At 45.1% G+C, this 15542-nt stretch overlaps 1 protein-coding gene across 4 annotated transcripts in view; it reads right to left on the bottom strand.

Annotated features, from left to right (window-relative positions):
• Nucleotides 1-15542, bottom strand: part of IQSEC3 (IQ motif and Sec7 domain ArfGEF 3) — a 976838-nt gene that overhangs the window by 221137 nt on the left and 740159 nt on the right. For all 4 annotated transcript variants that reach the window (XM_086952823.1, XM_086952826.1, XM_086952824.1 and 1 more), the window contains one exon: nt 8244-8405. In XM_086952823.1, the coding sequence (XP_086808949.1) occupies nt 8244-8405 (162 nt within the window). The remainder of the gene's footprint in view (nt 1-8243; nt 8406-15542) is intronic.

Here is a 15542-nt window from a genome sequence, read left to right as displayed (position 1 = left end):
CACGTGTCAAGCCGCCACCGAAGATCAGCCTCAACAAAGCGGAGACACCTGGCTGCTAAGTCCCTCCTGACATCCAAACTCTCCCAACAAGTCACCACCAACTGTCACTCCGACTCACCACATGGCTGGGAACCTCCATTACGCCAACCATCAGCACATGCGTCAAACACCACTCCCTGAGTACCGATATACGGGAGTCTGACACCATTGCCACACTAGCCGACTTAAAGAAATCAGAAGCCACGTGTGAACCTGGCCTACACCGGAACCGCGGCAGCGAGTGCAAGTCTTGGCCCAGACTCATCCACCTGTGAGGGTTGTGCGTGAGGCTAAGTAACGGCTCCTCAGCGGTCCTGCAGTTTCCCCCAGATGGCACACAAGCGGCCCCAGTGGAGCCCTCCTACAGTCCCGCAGCAACTCCGACAATGGACCTTCCCAGGCGGGAGAGCGAGGAGAGACATTGCCCCACCGACAGGTCACTGGTCACACTCAAGCAAGTCAACAGGGACAGTTGGTCCAGCAACACCTCTGTGAATTCTCACTTGGGACTCCGTCCATCGTCAGGACGCAACCCACTAAAAGGAACTGTTAGAACTCGCCTCAGACCATCACGAACGTCAGAAAAGTGGAAGCCATGCAAGACATGTCATCATCAGCGAACTGACGGTATGCAGCGGACGTCTCCAAGCCAGCGGTCGTGTCCTGAGCCCCTTAGGATAAACTACAGGTGCCCGTCGAGAAGGGTCTGTTGCAAGCAAAGTCACCAGCCCATGTCTGATGTCGTCCTGCCACCTGACTCTAGAGACTGAGAGACCCTGTAGAATTTAGTTAACTGTTTTGCCTGCACAGGTTGGACTAACACTTTGTTTGCTCCTCAATAAAGTTGGGGAGGAATGTAGTGTCCTACGGGACACGTTCTAGTGTCCCGCAGCAAGCTGTCATCCCATCCACACCCTCGAGGGCTGGACACATCGCACCCCCACACCCATCCATCACGGGTGTCATGAGTGACGTGGCCCCGCCAATAAAAGGGCCCAGGTGCATGTGCTCTTGGCCAGTGAATGTCCTATACTACCCGGTGTCGGTGTCCGTTATTTGCATCATGTGGGCCTGAGGCCCACCACCACAACCCCCAACACCACCTGCGCTCTTACCTGCGGCCATGCGGGGTGGCAAACGCAGGATTTGTGTACCAGAACCTCCACTGCTGTTACAGACGCTGCAGGCAGCAATGGCTGAAACCGCCACAGGAGGCAAAAGGCCTAGCTACACCACTGTCCTCAAGTCTTTAATCTCTGACTTGTTTTAGAGTATTCAGAGAGTTGTGATGTGGTACAGTGCCTCACCCCTAAAAGTACTCTTTCACCAACACAACCTCTATTTTCAGACCTCATAGCACATACGTTTTTATAAGGCAATAATGAAGCAGAAAATATGTGATAAACTGGCTCTTAAGCTGAGGTTTGATTCTGAGGTGGAGAGAGAAAGAAGCCCTATTCAATGGACTCTCAGGGGATGGTAATCCCTGTTCCCAAATGTTATCAATAGATATGAATAAAAGACATGGTTGAGGACTGCAAGGATGACTAACCATGAAATCATCATCAGATTATTCTGTGAAGTGCTATTCTTGGCCGGGAATACAAAGAAAGGCCACCTGACTCCTACAGCCCACTCCGACTGGCCTCTCAGCCACTATACTGAGAACCAAATATCATTCTATCGCTTTCCACTTTGGAACATATCAGAACCATAACATAAACTGATTTTATCACGAAAATATTATCACAACTCACCCACACATACTTGTAGATACACCATACAAGCACAAGACTCGTCAGATCTCCTTCCTTTCAACACACCACACGGAGCTGAAGGACAACATCACCATATAAACAGTATCCAGATTTGTTGGTTGTATATTGTACCTTCTAGGCCACCCACATGCAATTCGTCCCTCATACTGTACGAAGGTTTTGCACATTACTTCACTGCTATAAGTACCTGTGCCATACATCCATCTCGCATCTTGTCCTTGTTGGACAGTGGACCAAAACTCTTAGATGTGTGAGTAAGATTCTAGACTATGTTGTCTATAACCTAGTCTTATTATCTGCCTTGTAGATACAACATTGCTTCTTTCACCTGGATTAAAAAATTTCACTCTTTGTATTAGTACACTTTTATCCATTTGTACACAATACTCGGCACAAACATCTTAGTATTCAGCTTCCCACTCAACAAGTATTTCTTTCATGTGAAGTCCTCACCTGAAGATAGAGACGTTCTCAATGGTCATTGTATTAAGTCTATCAACAAGATCATTGATTAGTGTAATGATGACCTATAATGTTCACTGTCATCTGATTCCACATATTTCTCCTTCTCATTTTTTGTATGTATTTATATATAGGCATTTACGGAATGCACGCCTAGCAACCAAGCATTGTACAAATGTGATAGAAATTTGTTATTATTCAAGATCGTTTACAATTAAGCACAATGTTTGTGGTGGTGAATCCTATAGTGTATGGCTGTAGTACTTTCTGAACTGATGAGATACAGCTCTGATGCTGATCTTAAGCTATAAGCCATTGTCATTCAACACTACTAGCAAAGCCATCTCATTGGAAGAAATGATCCATACAGTTGAAGAACATGTGGTATTGACTTTGAAGTCATAAACCAACTTCTGTTTGGTACTCAATTCCTAAGTGAGCTTTTATGCTCAAGTCTCAAGCTTTTTCCTCTATGGTTTAGTGGCATTCTGTTCTCAATAGAGAACACCCCTCTGATCATCTTTAATTCAAATTTAACAGTCTGGTAAGGTTCAACTCCATTACACATTAACTGTTTTTGACAATCATCACCTAACAAGTTTCATACATTTTCTATGTTTCTTATCTTCTACCACAGTCTCATTACAATCTTCCTTCTCAACAACGAGGTCTGTAACTTAAAACACCTGCAACACATTATCCTCTTTCTCATCCTCCTGGACCTGAAACTTGTCCATGTGTAAATTCAGTGATCAACAAATTACGTACATCTATCACGTAACTCCATGTCAAACAAGAACACCTACAATCAGAACAACTGTTTGAATATACTCAGTGCCATTTGCTGTGAATAAGGCTTTCAGGAGGGGATAACCTGTTCTCACAATGAAAGGTACAGACCACAAAAGCAACTAAAATCTCCACACACAAGCTGGGGTCTCTTTCTCAATGACAGAATAAAGTTCTCCAACTCTATTCTGCATGTGTGAGCCATAGATTATCACTGTCCCCTTACCACCTTACTTCTCAAACAGACCTACTCCAGAAGCACAGGTAGTACCAATCACGGTTTAGCCTATGCATTGAGCTTTGGCAAAGTCAATGGCCTACATATCCATTTCAAACTTTCTGCAAAATGCTTTAAACCAACTAAAAGGAATGCATTTCTTCAGAAAGAACCATCTTATGTGAAAAGTTCCTTGGTAAAACTCTGCTTTTCCTACGAAGGAAGCAAATTGCTACTTAGGTGGATAGATGCACTCATCTAAATCTGGAATTGCCTCTGAACAGGTAATTTGAAAGCAATTTACGATTGGTTAATGTGCCACTGTTGGTCTTTTTAGGAGTCCCTCTACAACCGCCTTCACTTAACTTGGCCTGCGTAGTCTGAGTACAATAGGTTCTATTAAGCAATGATTTGTAGGGGTACTATCTGTGGCAACTTCCTTGCTTTTTATTCCTCATCAAGTCTATTTATTCACTAAGCCCCACAATAAGAAATCCCATTCTATCCTACTGACAGTTTGACTTCAACCTCTTGGCTGTTTAGACCTTATGAACTGGTGTTTTTGTTTTTCAAAAATGGTGTATTTTCTACACAGTTTATCTCTGTTTTCAATTTGCAGCATGTCTTTGTCGTTTCACAACACCTCTTATCTATTCATGATTTCCTAGTACAGTTGTAGGTCTGTTGAACACTATTTGTTAAAAAAATGTCTTATGATTATAAGTAGTGCTAGTTGACCTCAATAGACATTGTCAGGGTGCTTTCTAAGAGAAACAGATGTCAAATGAAAAAAATGACAAATCTACCATACCCAAAGTAGCATGGATTGGCAACTGTGGGGCATTATTGCAAAGCAAGATCAACACACACAAAAAAACGAAAGCATCATTTGACATCATGAAGGATCAAAGGCACAGCATTGCAAGGCATGTGGAAAGTCGTGAACACAGTAGCACATAAGATAGCATGGCCAATCTGTAGGTCATACGATTAGCTGGACCACAATAACTGCTTCTTTACATTGTTTTAACAGCCCAAAGGAGTGAGTGGTGTGTAGCCCAGTTAATAGGGATTTCATGCATGTTCAGAGGTGGAAACTTAGGGTCATTGGGCCGTATATGTAATGAAGGCAGCCTTGAATATGCTACAGGTACTCAACCGTAACCAGTTTAGTGATTTTTGTGTCATTTTCACATAATCGAATTTGTTCTTTCCAGCAATGAGTTGGGCCATCACAGTGAAGGACAGCTTTTAGTCGGTCTACTTGAGGTGACCACTAAATTTGGCATTGTAATATTTGGTTCTGGAGAAGACTAGTGCTTGAACCAAGTATCTCAAATCCGGCTAGGAACCAAGTGCCTGATAATCCTAATGGTGTGAGATGGAAAGAAGCACAGGTAGAAGTTGCTTTAATGTGCAATTCTAAGCTAGATTTAGAAGCCAGTGTGACATATCCTGACTTAGCCGAGGTTTTGGAGAGATGCTTACAGTTTCTAGTTCACCAGCCATTTTGGTGGTGGTTTGTTGCTGGATTTGGTGGAAATAAAAACACTTTACATTTTCTGAGAGTTTAGTTCCAATTTCATGAGGCACATTCAATTTTGTATATCCGTTAAGCTGTTTATTAGGTTCAGCCCCTCTTCTAGAAAACCTTGATGTCACCTGCATACTGGTGGAAGGTGACACAATGTTGTTGCCCCAGTTCTCCCCTGAGACTCTACATCTAAGCCGAAAACTATGGGAGCCAAAACAGACCCTTGTGGAACTCCAAAGAGTGACGTGATGAGGGTGGACATTGAGTTCCCAATCCTCACTTAGAAACAGTTTGAGAGATAATAGCAAAATTTGTTGAGGCAAGGGCCATTTCAATCCATGCTTTCTTCATGGAATGCAAGCCAGAGACAAGGCTGACTGGTTCTACGAGTCAAGATTCTCCTTTGTCTTAAAGTTGAAGGGACTCATCAACAGTCTTGAGGAAACTGATCGCTGTGTTGTGGTTTGATCTGAATCTTGACTGTAAGGGTCCCAGGATTTTGTTGATGTTAATGTGAGCGTTCGGTCAATATGAAATGAAATTTTAAAGAAATGTGGTGATATTAAGGCAGTCTGCTGATTGTTCTGAAATTGGAAGTTTTGCAGTGAGTCAGCATCCATCCTCTTTATGAGAGGTCATACATGACCGATTTTAGGCAGTTCCAGTACTATGCATGCTTGGAGCAAGGCAATGATACAAGTTAGCCAACTGGGTGTTAAGAAATCTCAGAGTTCTCTGCATTTGGTAGCAGGGATATGATTGTTTGCATAACAGGAGGTTCTGGTTTCTTGGCTGGCTTTATAGACGTATAGAAGGGGATCACTGACAGAATATTGAGGACAAAAATATTGTGTGGACAGAATATCTTGTCAAAAATATCGAGGATCAAAATATTGAGAAGGTAGTTGCAAATAGGTAAGTATAGATTTACTGTTCTTAACTCCACATCTACGTACCTTGAAGATATATATGTCATTAAGGTACATATATGTAGAGTTAAGTATACTAAAACATTGGTTTTCATTCAAAATTTACCTTCACAATTTTCTTGCCCTCAATATTCTTGACATGATATTTCGTCCACACAATGTTTTGGACCAAACACCCTAGGAGGGCCTTTGAGGTAAAAGAGTTACAGGCAGCAGGTGTTTGCTTTGGAGTAAAAGTGGGTACAACATTGCTGTTGTAAGGGAGATTATCAATATCTTCTCTAAGAGATTATAGCTTGTTGGAAAAATGATTGGCAAATTCAGTCTGAGACATGCAGCAGACGACTGATGTTTAAAGATGTGGATTGTTTCCTTAAAGTGACTTCTAGTAAGGTGTAGCGTGTTATTGAAATGTGGGTTCACATTTCTAGGTGCTATTCTATTAACACAAAACCAGAAAAAAATAACAAAGAAAACCAACATATAAAGAAAGACAGGAACGTGCTGTCATTTCTACAGTCCGCATTCTCACCCATAATGCAAGGAGCAAATAGTAGAGCCAATAAAATCATTCAGTTCCCTTTCTCTCAGAGGGGCCATACCCTTCTGTTCTAATGACCTAACATATTTAACATCAACAGAAACCAACCACAGGATGAACGCCACTCAGTGGTGATGGTCTTGTTGGATATATGATTAAACAACTACTGCCTAGACCACGAACTCCTTAACCACGAAGACTAAACAACAAGCAATGGCAAACCACTACATTTTTTACAACGAGTTACTAAACCACGAAAATTATTTAAATTGCTCATTACCCATTTACACCACTTTGGTTTTTTTCAATCTGCACGTTTTTGACATAAAAAAAAGAAATGTATTAATAGATTCATTTTTTTTGGCTGTCCTCTCAACTGAAAAGGAAAGCAAGAACTCCCAACCCGTTGCAGGCTGCTGCTTGTATGGCAAAGCAGACAAGAATGCGCACTGGTTCCGCCTCGAGTGCCAGTGCCTGGCACATCCTGCACAGGGATATGTGTGGAATGATTGTGTGGGGCTGGCCAAAGCCTGCTTCTCTCTCCAAGGAGTAGCTGCTAGACCTGGAATCTGGCTGATGCCAGCAGAGAATTGGATGCTGGATCTCCCAACTGCAATTGTTGGCTTTTGTAGTCTGTGGGTTCACACAGAGATACATATGTTGGAGTTTACGCAAAAATGCTAATTTTTACAGTAGGTTTTCAAACTTCTTTTATTCTTTTAATGTAAATTGACATTTTCCTCTGTACATAAGTGTCAGTACTATATTCACCAAATTAAAATATGCTAATATGTCTTCCTGAAACAATTCTTCTAACCCGTTTTATAAATAATCTTGGGTAGGTCATTGGTTGTGTTTCCACTGTATGCTTTGAATACGGGTGCTTTGCATTAAAGACAGCACATAAATATACAGACATTCACATCACATTGAGCAATGCTACACGTTTCTGAAGTTCACATGCAGCCTCTTCACACATTATTAGCACCACCCAGTACAATCTGCCCTCTGTAACATGATGGGCACTGCAGTCATATGTCAGCACCTCAGCACGAACATATCACGTTTCGCTAGTATACAGGAGAAGATGATGACGCACAACAAGCATATTAGGCAATTTTGTCTGGGGTGATTGAATCACAAACAAGTGTCAGATCACACAAAGGGAAATGTTAAATAAAAATGCAGGCTGGAAAAAAATAAAAAGAGAATATTGTGTAGAACCTGGGCTTCAATTGGAATTCACAAGGGCATATTATCAAGCCCATTATCGCCACTTTAGCAGCAGTTTCCTGCCGATAAAAGCGGCAATAATGTATCGCCCTTTCTTGATAATATGGCCCTATAAGAGCTGTGTTGCATCTGTTTATGGCACAATCACATCCTGCGACAACAATGATCGTAACTGTCTTTAAAGAAGACAAATATGTAGATAATTGCTGCGCTATAGTTTCACGGCATTATGAAAGGCAGTTCGGGCCGCCTGAGGGGCTGCTTCCCTGCGCTCAGCTTTGCAGAGTGAGGCATGCCAGGGGGCGAAGATCGTGTCAGGTCAACAAGGGGGAGACTCGTGGTTTAAGAAAGTCGTGGTTTATAATTGTCGTTGTTAAGGATTTGTTGTTCAGGTAAGTGGTTATAAAAACTTCGTTGTTAAGGATGTTGCCCGGTCTTATTATCAAAGAGAAAGACCGCTAACATACGCCACAACATAAAGGACAACAGCTGGACACCTTTTAGTACCATCCTTTACCAACTAAATATAGCACAATAGTCTGCTAAAGCATGCACTAGTTAATAAACATGTTAACACATATGTTATACAAATAAGTAACTTTGAACTAGAATCTTGGAACCATTCTACATCATTTGCAAAATACCTTCGAGTACATTACCAATAATAAATTGAAATCATTAAAAGCAATGGAGAGTATCAACACACTATATGGCTACTTACTCTAGGACATCGCGATTAAACTGCTTCTTGCTGTTCCCCAGGAATTCTCCAATCATCTGCCTGCTGAGTCCTTTTCGCTGGAGTAGAAAGTGCGCTACCCCGATGGGCGTATCAGGGATAAATCCTCGCGAGATGAGAAACTGTGTACCTTTGTCTGGATTTCTGCAAAAGACAAACAACTAGACTTAGTTTTTGCCTCTCACTCTTAATGACCAGCTGTGAAACCCCTCACACGTTTCTCCATTTCAATCAATCAACACTTGATTCTTGTGCTGCAATTTCGGCCCAATTATTCCCCTCTCATGTGCAGCCCTCTTTTTCATGTGCTTGACAATATTTGTGTGATTTACCGGATATTATGCATCGAGTAGTGTATCAAGAATGGTTACTCAGCCAAGATACACTAGGCCTGAAAACCAGACGGAAAAATACATTCAAGTTTTATTGTTTAATCTTACTCAAGCAAAACTGACGCTAAGTGACTTCAGTTTCCATGCTAGGGAGCTGCAAGAAGTGGCAATAACTCATGCTTTTTAAATGTTGTTAGAAATGTTGGAGAAGTGTGGCTCAATGCTTAGAGCGGCAGACCTTGATGCAGAACGCTGGCCAGGGACCAGGGTTCAATTCCTGCCTCGGTGGGTTTTGGGCTTAAATTCCTAAATTCCTCTGACCGGATATTCTCGCCTCAGTGCTGATTCTAAGCATGGGTCCCACGCTGCAACTCTGGGCAATAGCTTGCTTAGTCTCCTCAAAGGCCCCCGATGCACAAGGGATGCCTGGTTTCACCATGGGATGCCCAGGAGTGGACACCCTACAAGGAAAAGCCAGGAGGGGTTCCCTTGTGGTAGGAGTACAAGCGCCGGGATGCCTCCGGGTCACTGTTCGCGCTATACAAATACGCCACATTTACATTTACAAATGCCACTGTTTGCAGATTTGTGTTGCAAGCATGAGGTTCAGAGAGAGTAAGCCAGGCTTCGTTGTGATGCTAGGGAGGAAAGGGTTGCTAAACTCTTTTTATACGGGGAAAGGGAAAAAGAAAAACTGATTTCTAAGAGGTATTCTGTGCCTCAGTGCACTCAACTGAAGACCTTCTAGTTTACAGATGTGCAGGGGTGTTTCATGGTCTGTAACAAACTAAATGATAAGATGCTGCAGTAAAGCAAATAGGGAGGTTTAGACGATCTAGGTGGGTATGTGGGATGGACAGCGTTCGGGGTCTATATCTGATTCACTCTAACAATATTTGTAATCACTGAGATCCATTATTGTGATCGTAAATCTTACACGGCTTGCATGAGACTAGCACGTAACATTTACTTTTACTGATATATTGAAGAAAGGCATTGTCTTGCTAAACCCCCTTGCTTCATGACTACTTTGATAGATTATTGTACAATGGCAATTAAATTGTTAATTAAAAAAAAAAACGATTTGCACATATTAACTACTTAGGTTCTTATTTATGAGAGGGCTGGGTCATGTTTGCCCCATGCAATGTAGTACACAAACCTATAAGCTGATATTTTTAAGCCACTTTCAAAAATCCGGAGTAATGTTTTGCAAATCGCTGTGCTGTGTTTCTCTGCGCTGGGAAGTAATTTCATGGGCATTTTCGGGGATGTTCCCACGCGACTCCCATGGATTCTCATGCATCCCCAGATGTACAAAAAGGTGTAAACCTGGGACTGCACCAAAATCTTACACCTTCACAGAAAAGGCGTAAAGAGGAAAACTATCTCTATTTCTCCTCGCTTCTTCCTCTTCCTATGTGTGCTGCATTCTGCAGCAAATACAGATATATGAAGTAAGGTGCCTCTCCCTACACAAAAACAGTCCTGCATGCAACAAAGGCACCCTTGTGCCAAGGTGCCTGCATTGGCGCTAGGCTGCCAAAAGGGCACCAGCGCAAGGGAAAGCTCAGGAATGCGCCGTATTGCCTTCCATATGGCGCACTCGTGCCCTTTGCCTGTCATACGGTGCAATGCAGCAGGGTGCAGGGCGTCACAAGTTGATAAATGAGCCCCGAACTGTTACAGCATAGTAAGATGTGTGTGTGTGCTGCTTCTGGGAGTTCGGGGCTCTTTGTCTTTCCACTGTACCGCCAAGGGGTTCCCTGGCCGATCTGCCAGATTCACTTACGAAGCACAACTCAGGGATAGGGGGTGAGAAATACCAGTCTGCTTCCTTCTCTCCAGAAAGGCAGAAGCCGCCTCTGGGGCTAGGGGATTCTACTGGACGTGGCGGAATAAAAAGTGGGAGGTTCCCGACATCACCTCTGGTTAATGTGATGAGTAAGAAGAGGAGGGGTCAGAATGGCAGGTTTACCCTGGTGCGGGCACACCCACAGTCAAAGTGATTATGTGCCCAGCATCACAATACACTTCCCAAAGGCCTGGGGAAGTCTTACTTTACATGCACGCAGTTTTACAATGTTGTTACAATTAGCCGTCTTCGCTGTGTGACTATTGCATATCACACATCATTAACAAAAGACACCGAGCCACGGTGGCATCCTTGAGACCAGAGTAAGAAGGCACTGGACGGTAATGGCTCTGGAAAGGAATGAAAGTGGATGTAATGAACAACATCCAAGAGTGCATAACATAAAAGTAAATGTGCAAGTATTGTTGGTGGCTGAAATGTAGTGTTGACCCTCATGTCCAATGGATGAAGGGGCCCCCGTGTGAATCCTCACACTGATGGGGCATTCCCTTTGTGAAGTTTATTCGTACACTGAACATCAGTGTGTTAGCTGTGTTGCTGTGTAAAGCAATGCGACGTTCAATTCACAGCGCTTTAAGTTCATGCCACCAAAAACGTGAGCTGCGCTCCAACTCCCTACTCAAACTAATTGTACCGCGCGTAAGGAAAGCTAGACTTGGAGGCAGGTCCTTTTCGGCCGGCACGGCGAAACTCTGGAATACCCTGCCCCCTGCCATCCAATCTGCCTCGTCAGAAGCAAGCTTTAGGAAACTCCTAAAAACCTGGCTTTTTACGCAATAACTCTGCCCCCCTCCTGACTACTTACTCTTGCTGTGGGACTCGTTAGCGCCGGGACACCTCCCCAGAGGTAGCTGTTCGCGCTCAATTAAGTTTCTGTAGTATAAAGGGATGTGTTCTGATGCTCGGAGTGAAAGACCTCTCGTCCAGTCTCCTGAGTCAGGTCTGAATCTTGCAGCCTCAGCTCACCCTCTCTAACTGGATTCACACCTCACCTCCTGCAACAGGCACAATATGCCTCTGACCAACCACACGGTTCCCTCTTCCTGTTCTTTTTGGAGTAGATGACTTTTGCCCCCCTTGCTTACCTCTGCCAGGGTCTCTGACCCCATGAATGTGCATCCACCCCCTTCCCTACCCTCTCGAGCTTATGTGTTTTCCCTCATGTCTTTCTACCGCACTGTGGGCCCGGTGTAGGTAGCCAAATACCGGTTGGTAACGGCCGAAATTCGGTAATTTCGGCCCTTACCGACCGGAATAAGAGTTTTGAGATGTATGTGGGAAAAAAGTGTCCAAATCGGTAAAAACCAGTCGGTAAAATACCGATTTGGTATTTCACGAATCGGAATATACCGAATTCCTATTTACCGAATCGGTAAATTAGAAATGGTAAAAATGGCATATCGAGATGTAGGAAACCCAAAAAATACAGAATACCATGAAAATCGGTATTTAAGAGTCGGTAATTACCACGGAATGAAAGCAGGTGGAAACCAGGTGCAGGATATAAAAGAAGGCCCCAAAATGCAACAGTGCAACCACAATGGCGGCTTTCTACAAAATGACAAGGCGACTACGGATACAGACAGCAGGAGAGAGGGTCTGGCTAAGGGAGGAGCAGGTGTATAGGCAGAGGATCACCCTATTCCAACTGACTGAACCAGAGATCCTGCAAAGGTACAGGCTACACCCCAGAACCATCCTGGTCTTGATCAGGGACCTCCACCCATATCTGGAACGCCAACCCCAAGAGCACACGCCATCCCACCCCATGTGCAGGTGCTGTGCTGCCTACACCTTCTTGCTTCTGGGAGCTACCAGAATGTGATTGTTGCAGTAGGTGGGGTGTCCCAGAGCTGCCTGTCACGTTTATTCAGGAAATTCCTTGATGCCATGATGCAGAGGATGGGACACTACATTGAGTTCCCTGACACACCTGCTGAACTAGCAAAGACCAAAACCGATTTCTACCAACTTGCAAACTTCCCGCACATCATAGGCTGTATCGATGGTACGCACATCCCACTATGCCCACCTGCAGCAACAGAACACATTTATAGAAACCGGAAGTCTACGCATTCAATCAATGTGCAGGTGATCTGCAACGCTGCCAACATCATTACCGACATTGTTGCCAAATTTCCAGGGAGTACCCATGACTCTTACATCTTCCAGAATAGTGGGATATACACACGCCTTGTTGCTGGTGATTTCGGGGATGGATACCTGCTAGGTAAATAACTGTGAGACACCCTGATAGTCAATGCAGAAGGATTAATCATGAGCATGTGACTAATCATTATTTCATTTTCCACCCAGGTGACAGTGCATATGCCGTGCGTTCAGGTGTCCTCACCCCCTACCTGAATCTATCCACCAGGAGTGAAAGGCGTTACAACGTGGCACACAGAACAACACGTTGCGTGGTGGAACGCACTTTTGGACTACTTAAAAGCAGATTTCGCTGCCTCCATACGAGTGGAGGTGCACGGCAGTACACGCCAATGATCTGTTGCAAAATTATCGCGACCTGCGCCATGCTGCACAATCTTGCCACCAAGGAGGGCACAGAGGTAGAAATCACATATCATGAGGACATAGATGATGGGACAGAACAAGTCGATCACAATGCAGCAGGAGCAGCGCCAGCAACAGATGGCAGACTGAGACGTGCAGAAATCACAACCAGATATTTATAATAGAGTGAGGAGACACAGGCATGTTTAGTACCTGAAGCACTCAGTTTAATATGCACTACTGCACTTCACATATACCAGACCACATGAATCAAACAGCATCCGCATATCACACTGGGTGGCCAAAGTTCACATCACTATGACCTGTCCTGTGTTCAGGATTATTTGTTAATACCTGCGCTTACGCAATATGGTGTGGGAGCTACGGGGCAGGGTGTCAACTTGCGCAGTGGTGCCAGGGTCTTCTGCATGGAGCCTGCTGCTCCGACAAACGTCCTGTACAGGCGTGCTGGATCCACTCCTGTTTGTGGACTCCTCTGTGTCCCCGACACACGTGTTACCAGCAGTGGCTGTCTGCTGTGTCAGCAGTACCTCCATAGCAGAGGTCACTCTCCCCATCCCCCTGGACAAGTCACTGCAGCAGTGCACAATGTCAGTCTGCATGTTCACTGACCGGCGGCATAGCAGGGTGCTTGCAATTGCCAGCCGGTTGATGGCATTATTCTGCTACTTAACACCTTGGCTGCTGTGACTTTTCCCCTCCTGTGCTGAGGATCTGTAAATCCCATTGTTCATGACGAGCTCAGCTCGTCATGAACACACGAGAAGTGTACTGCATGAAGAGCTGAGCTTGTCATGAGCATGGAGGGGGTTAAGTACGTGCCTATTCCTGCGCCTTTCTGTATGGTCACTCTCCAGCATGTCACAGAGGGAACCCATGCGCACAACCATTTCCCTCACCCCCTCTGCCATGGACTCCATTCCTTTTGCCATGGACTCCATTCCTAGGGCCGTGGAGCATATCCCCAATCAATGTTTGACATCCTGCTGTTCAGGATGCGCACCTGTCTGTGCACTGCCATGATCCGTTTGGCCTGCATGCGCTGGATCTTCACCATAGTGGTTTCCAAACCAGCAAAGACCCCCTACATTTCCTGCCCCTCGTCTCGCTCATGTGCCCTATGACCACGGACACTTGCACGCACAGATCCTGATGACCCCTGTTGCCCTGCGTTGCCAGCCAGTGGTGGAGTGCTGTGTGTGTGAACCTCCACCACTTCTTCATCAGAGCTTTCTAGGATCCTGAGTGGTGGAACATCCTGCCTCCTTGGCCTCACATGCACAGAGGACCCTGAGCTTGGTGTTGTGGCACCTGCAGGTGCTGCCGGAGTCTGTGTCCCAAACAGCAGGGGTGACAGTGGCTGTGCTGTGGTGTCTTCCTCCAATGCTGTGGGTGCCTGCGCTGTGGAAGTGTCCTCAGGGACAGTTCTGGGTCCTGATGTGTCTGAAGGCTTCTCCCTCGCAGCCGTTGCTGGTGCACTCGCCTCCCCTCCCTGCGCTGCACTGCGCGATGACTCTCCTGTGGGCAGACATGGACAATGATCACCTTTGTGTCTTCATTAAACACATTCCTATCACACAATTTCCTATGCCTCAACTGCTTGTGTATGGGAAGTGTGGCATGGCATGCTGAATTCTGTGTTGGCTGCTTTGATGTATGTTCCTATGACTAAGACTACCATGATGCATTGGTGGTGAGTACTGACATGTGTTCTGGATTGTGATTCAGTCACCCACATTGGGGAAGGGGCCAGGGAATGGGTGGGGATTCATGTCCATGCATTTTACCTTTCTTTCTTGCAGCTCTGGCTGAGCTGTCAGCATCCCCAATCCCGTGTATGCATTCCGGCTCCATGGTGGATTCCACCAGCTGCTCCAGTTCAGTGAGGCTTGGTGCACGGCTCTTCCCTCCACCTGTGGCTGAGGATTCTTTCCTCTGGGTTGCAACCTTCTTTTTGGTGGTGATCCTCAGATCATACCACCTTTTTTTGATATCTTCAATTTCCCGATGTGTGACCCCTAGGGCATTTACTTTGCTCTGGATTGCCAGCCAGGTGTTTATTTTGACAGACTCTGCTACTTGCAGGGACTGTCTCCCAGAAAGCTGGCTGTAATGCTGCACTACCTCCTCCACCAGCACCTGGAGCTCAGTTGTGCTGAATTTTAGCTTCCTTTTTCTATCACATCCATCCTTCTGGCCTTCCTGGGACTCCATGGTGATGCTCTGCTGGGCTCAGTGCAGCCTGCTCCTCTGTCTTCCCTCCAGCTCTCCAAACAGTTCTGTAGCTCTGCACCTGCATGGGTGTGGCCACCTCCAGGTACTGGGGTGTGGTACTTGCATCTGATTGGTTGATTTCTCAGTTGCTTTGTTGTGGGGTGTGGTGGGTGTCCCTGATTGGCTCACTGCCTCACATGTCTTCTTTTCGAATTTTCGAGATCGGATTTTACCGATTTGGTAAATACCGATTCGTAAATCTCCGAATCAGTATCTCCCATTCATTCCTATGGGCCTGCAGGCCCATAGGGTTGAATGGGTGAT

This window comes from Lissotriton vulgaris, chromosome 1_2, assembly GCF_964263255.1.
Source record: "Lissotriton vulgaris chromosome 1_2, aLisVul1.2, whole genome shotgun sequence".
Lineage (NCBI taxonomy): Eukaryota > Metazoa > Chordata > Amphibia > Caudata > Salamandridae > Lissotriton > Lissotriton vulgaris.
The sequence above is the reverse complement of the archived record's forward strand: the minus strand, read 5'-3'. Positions and strand labels throughout refer to the sequence as shown.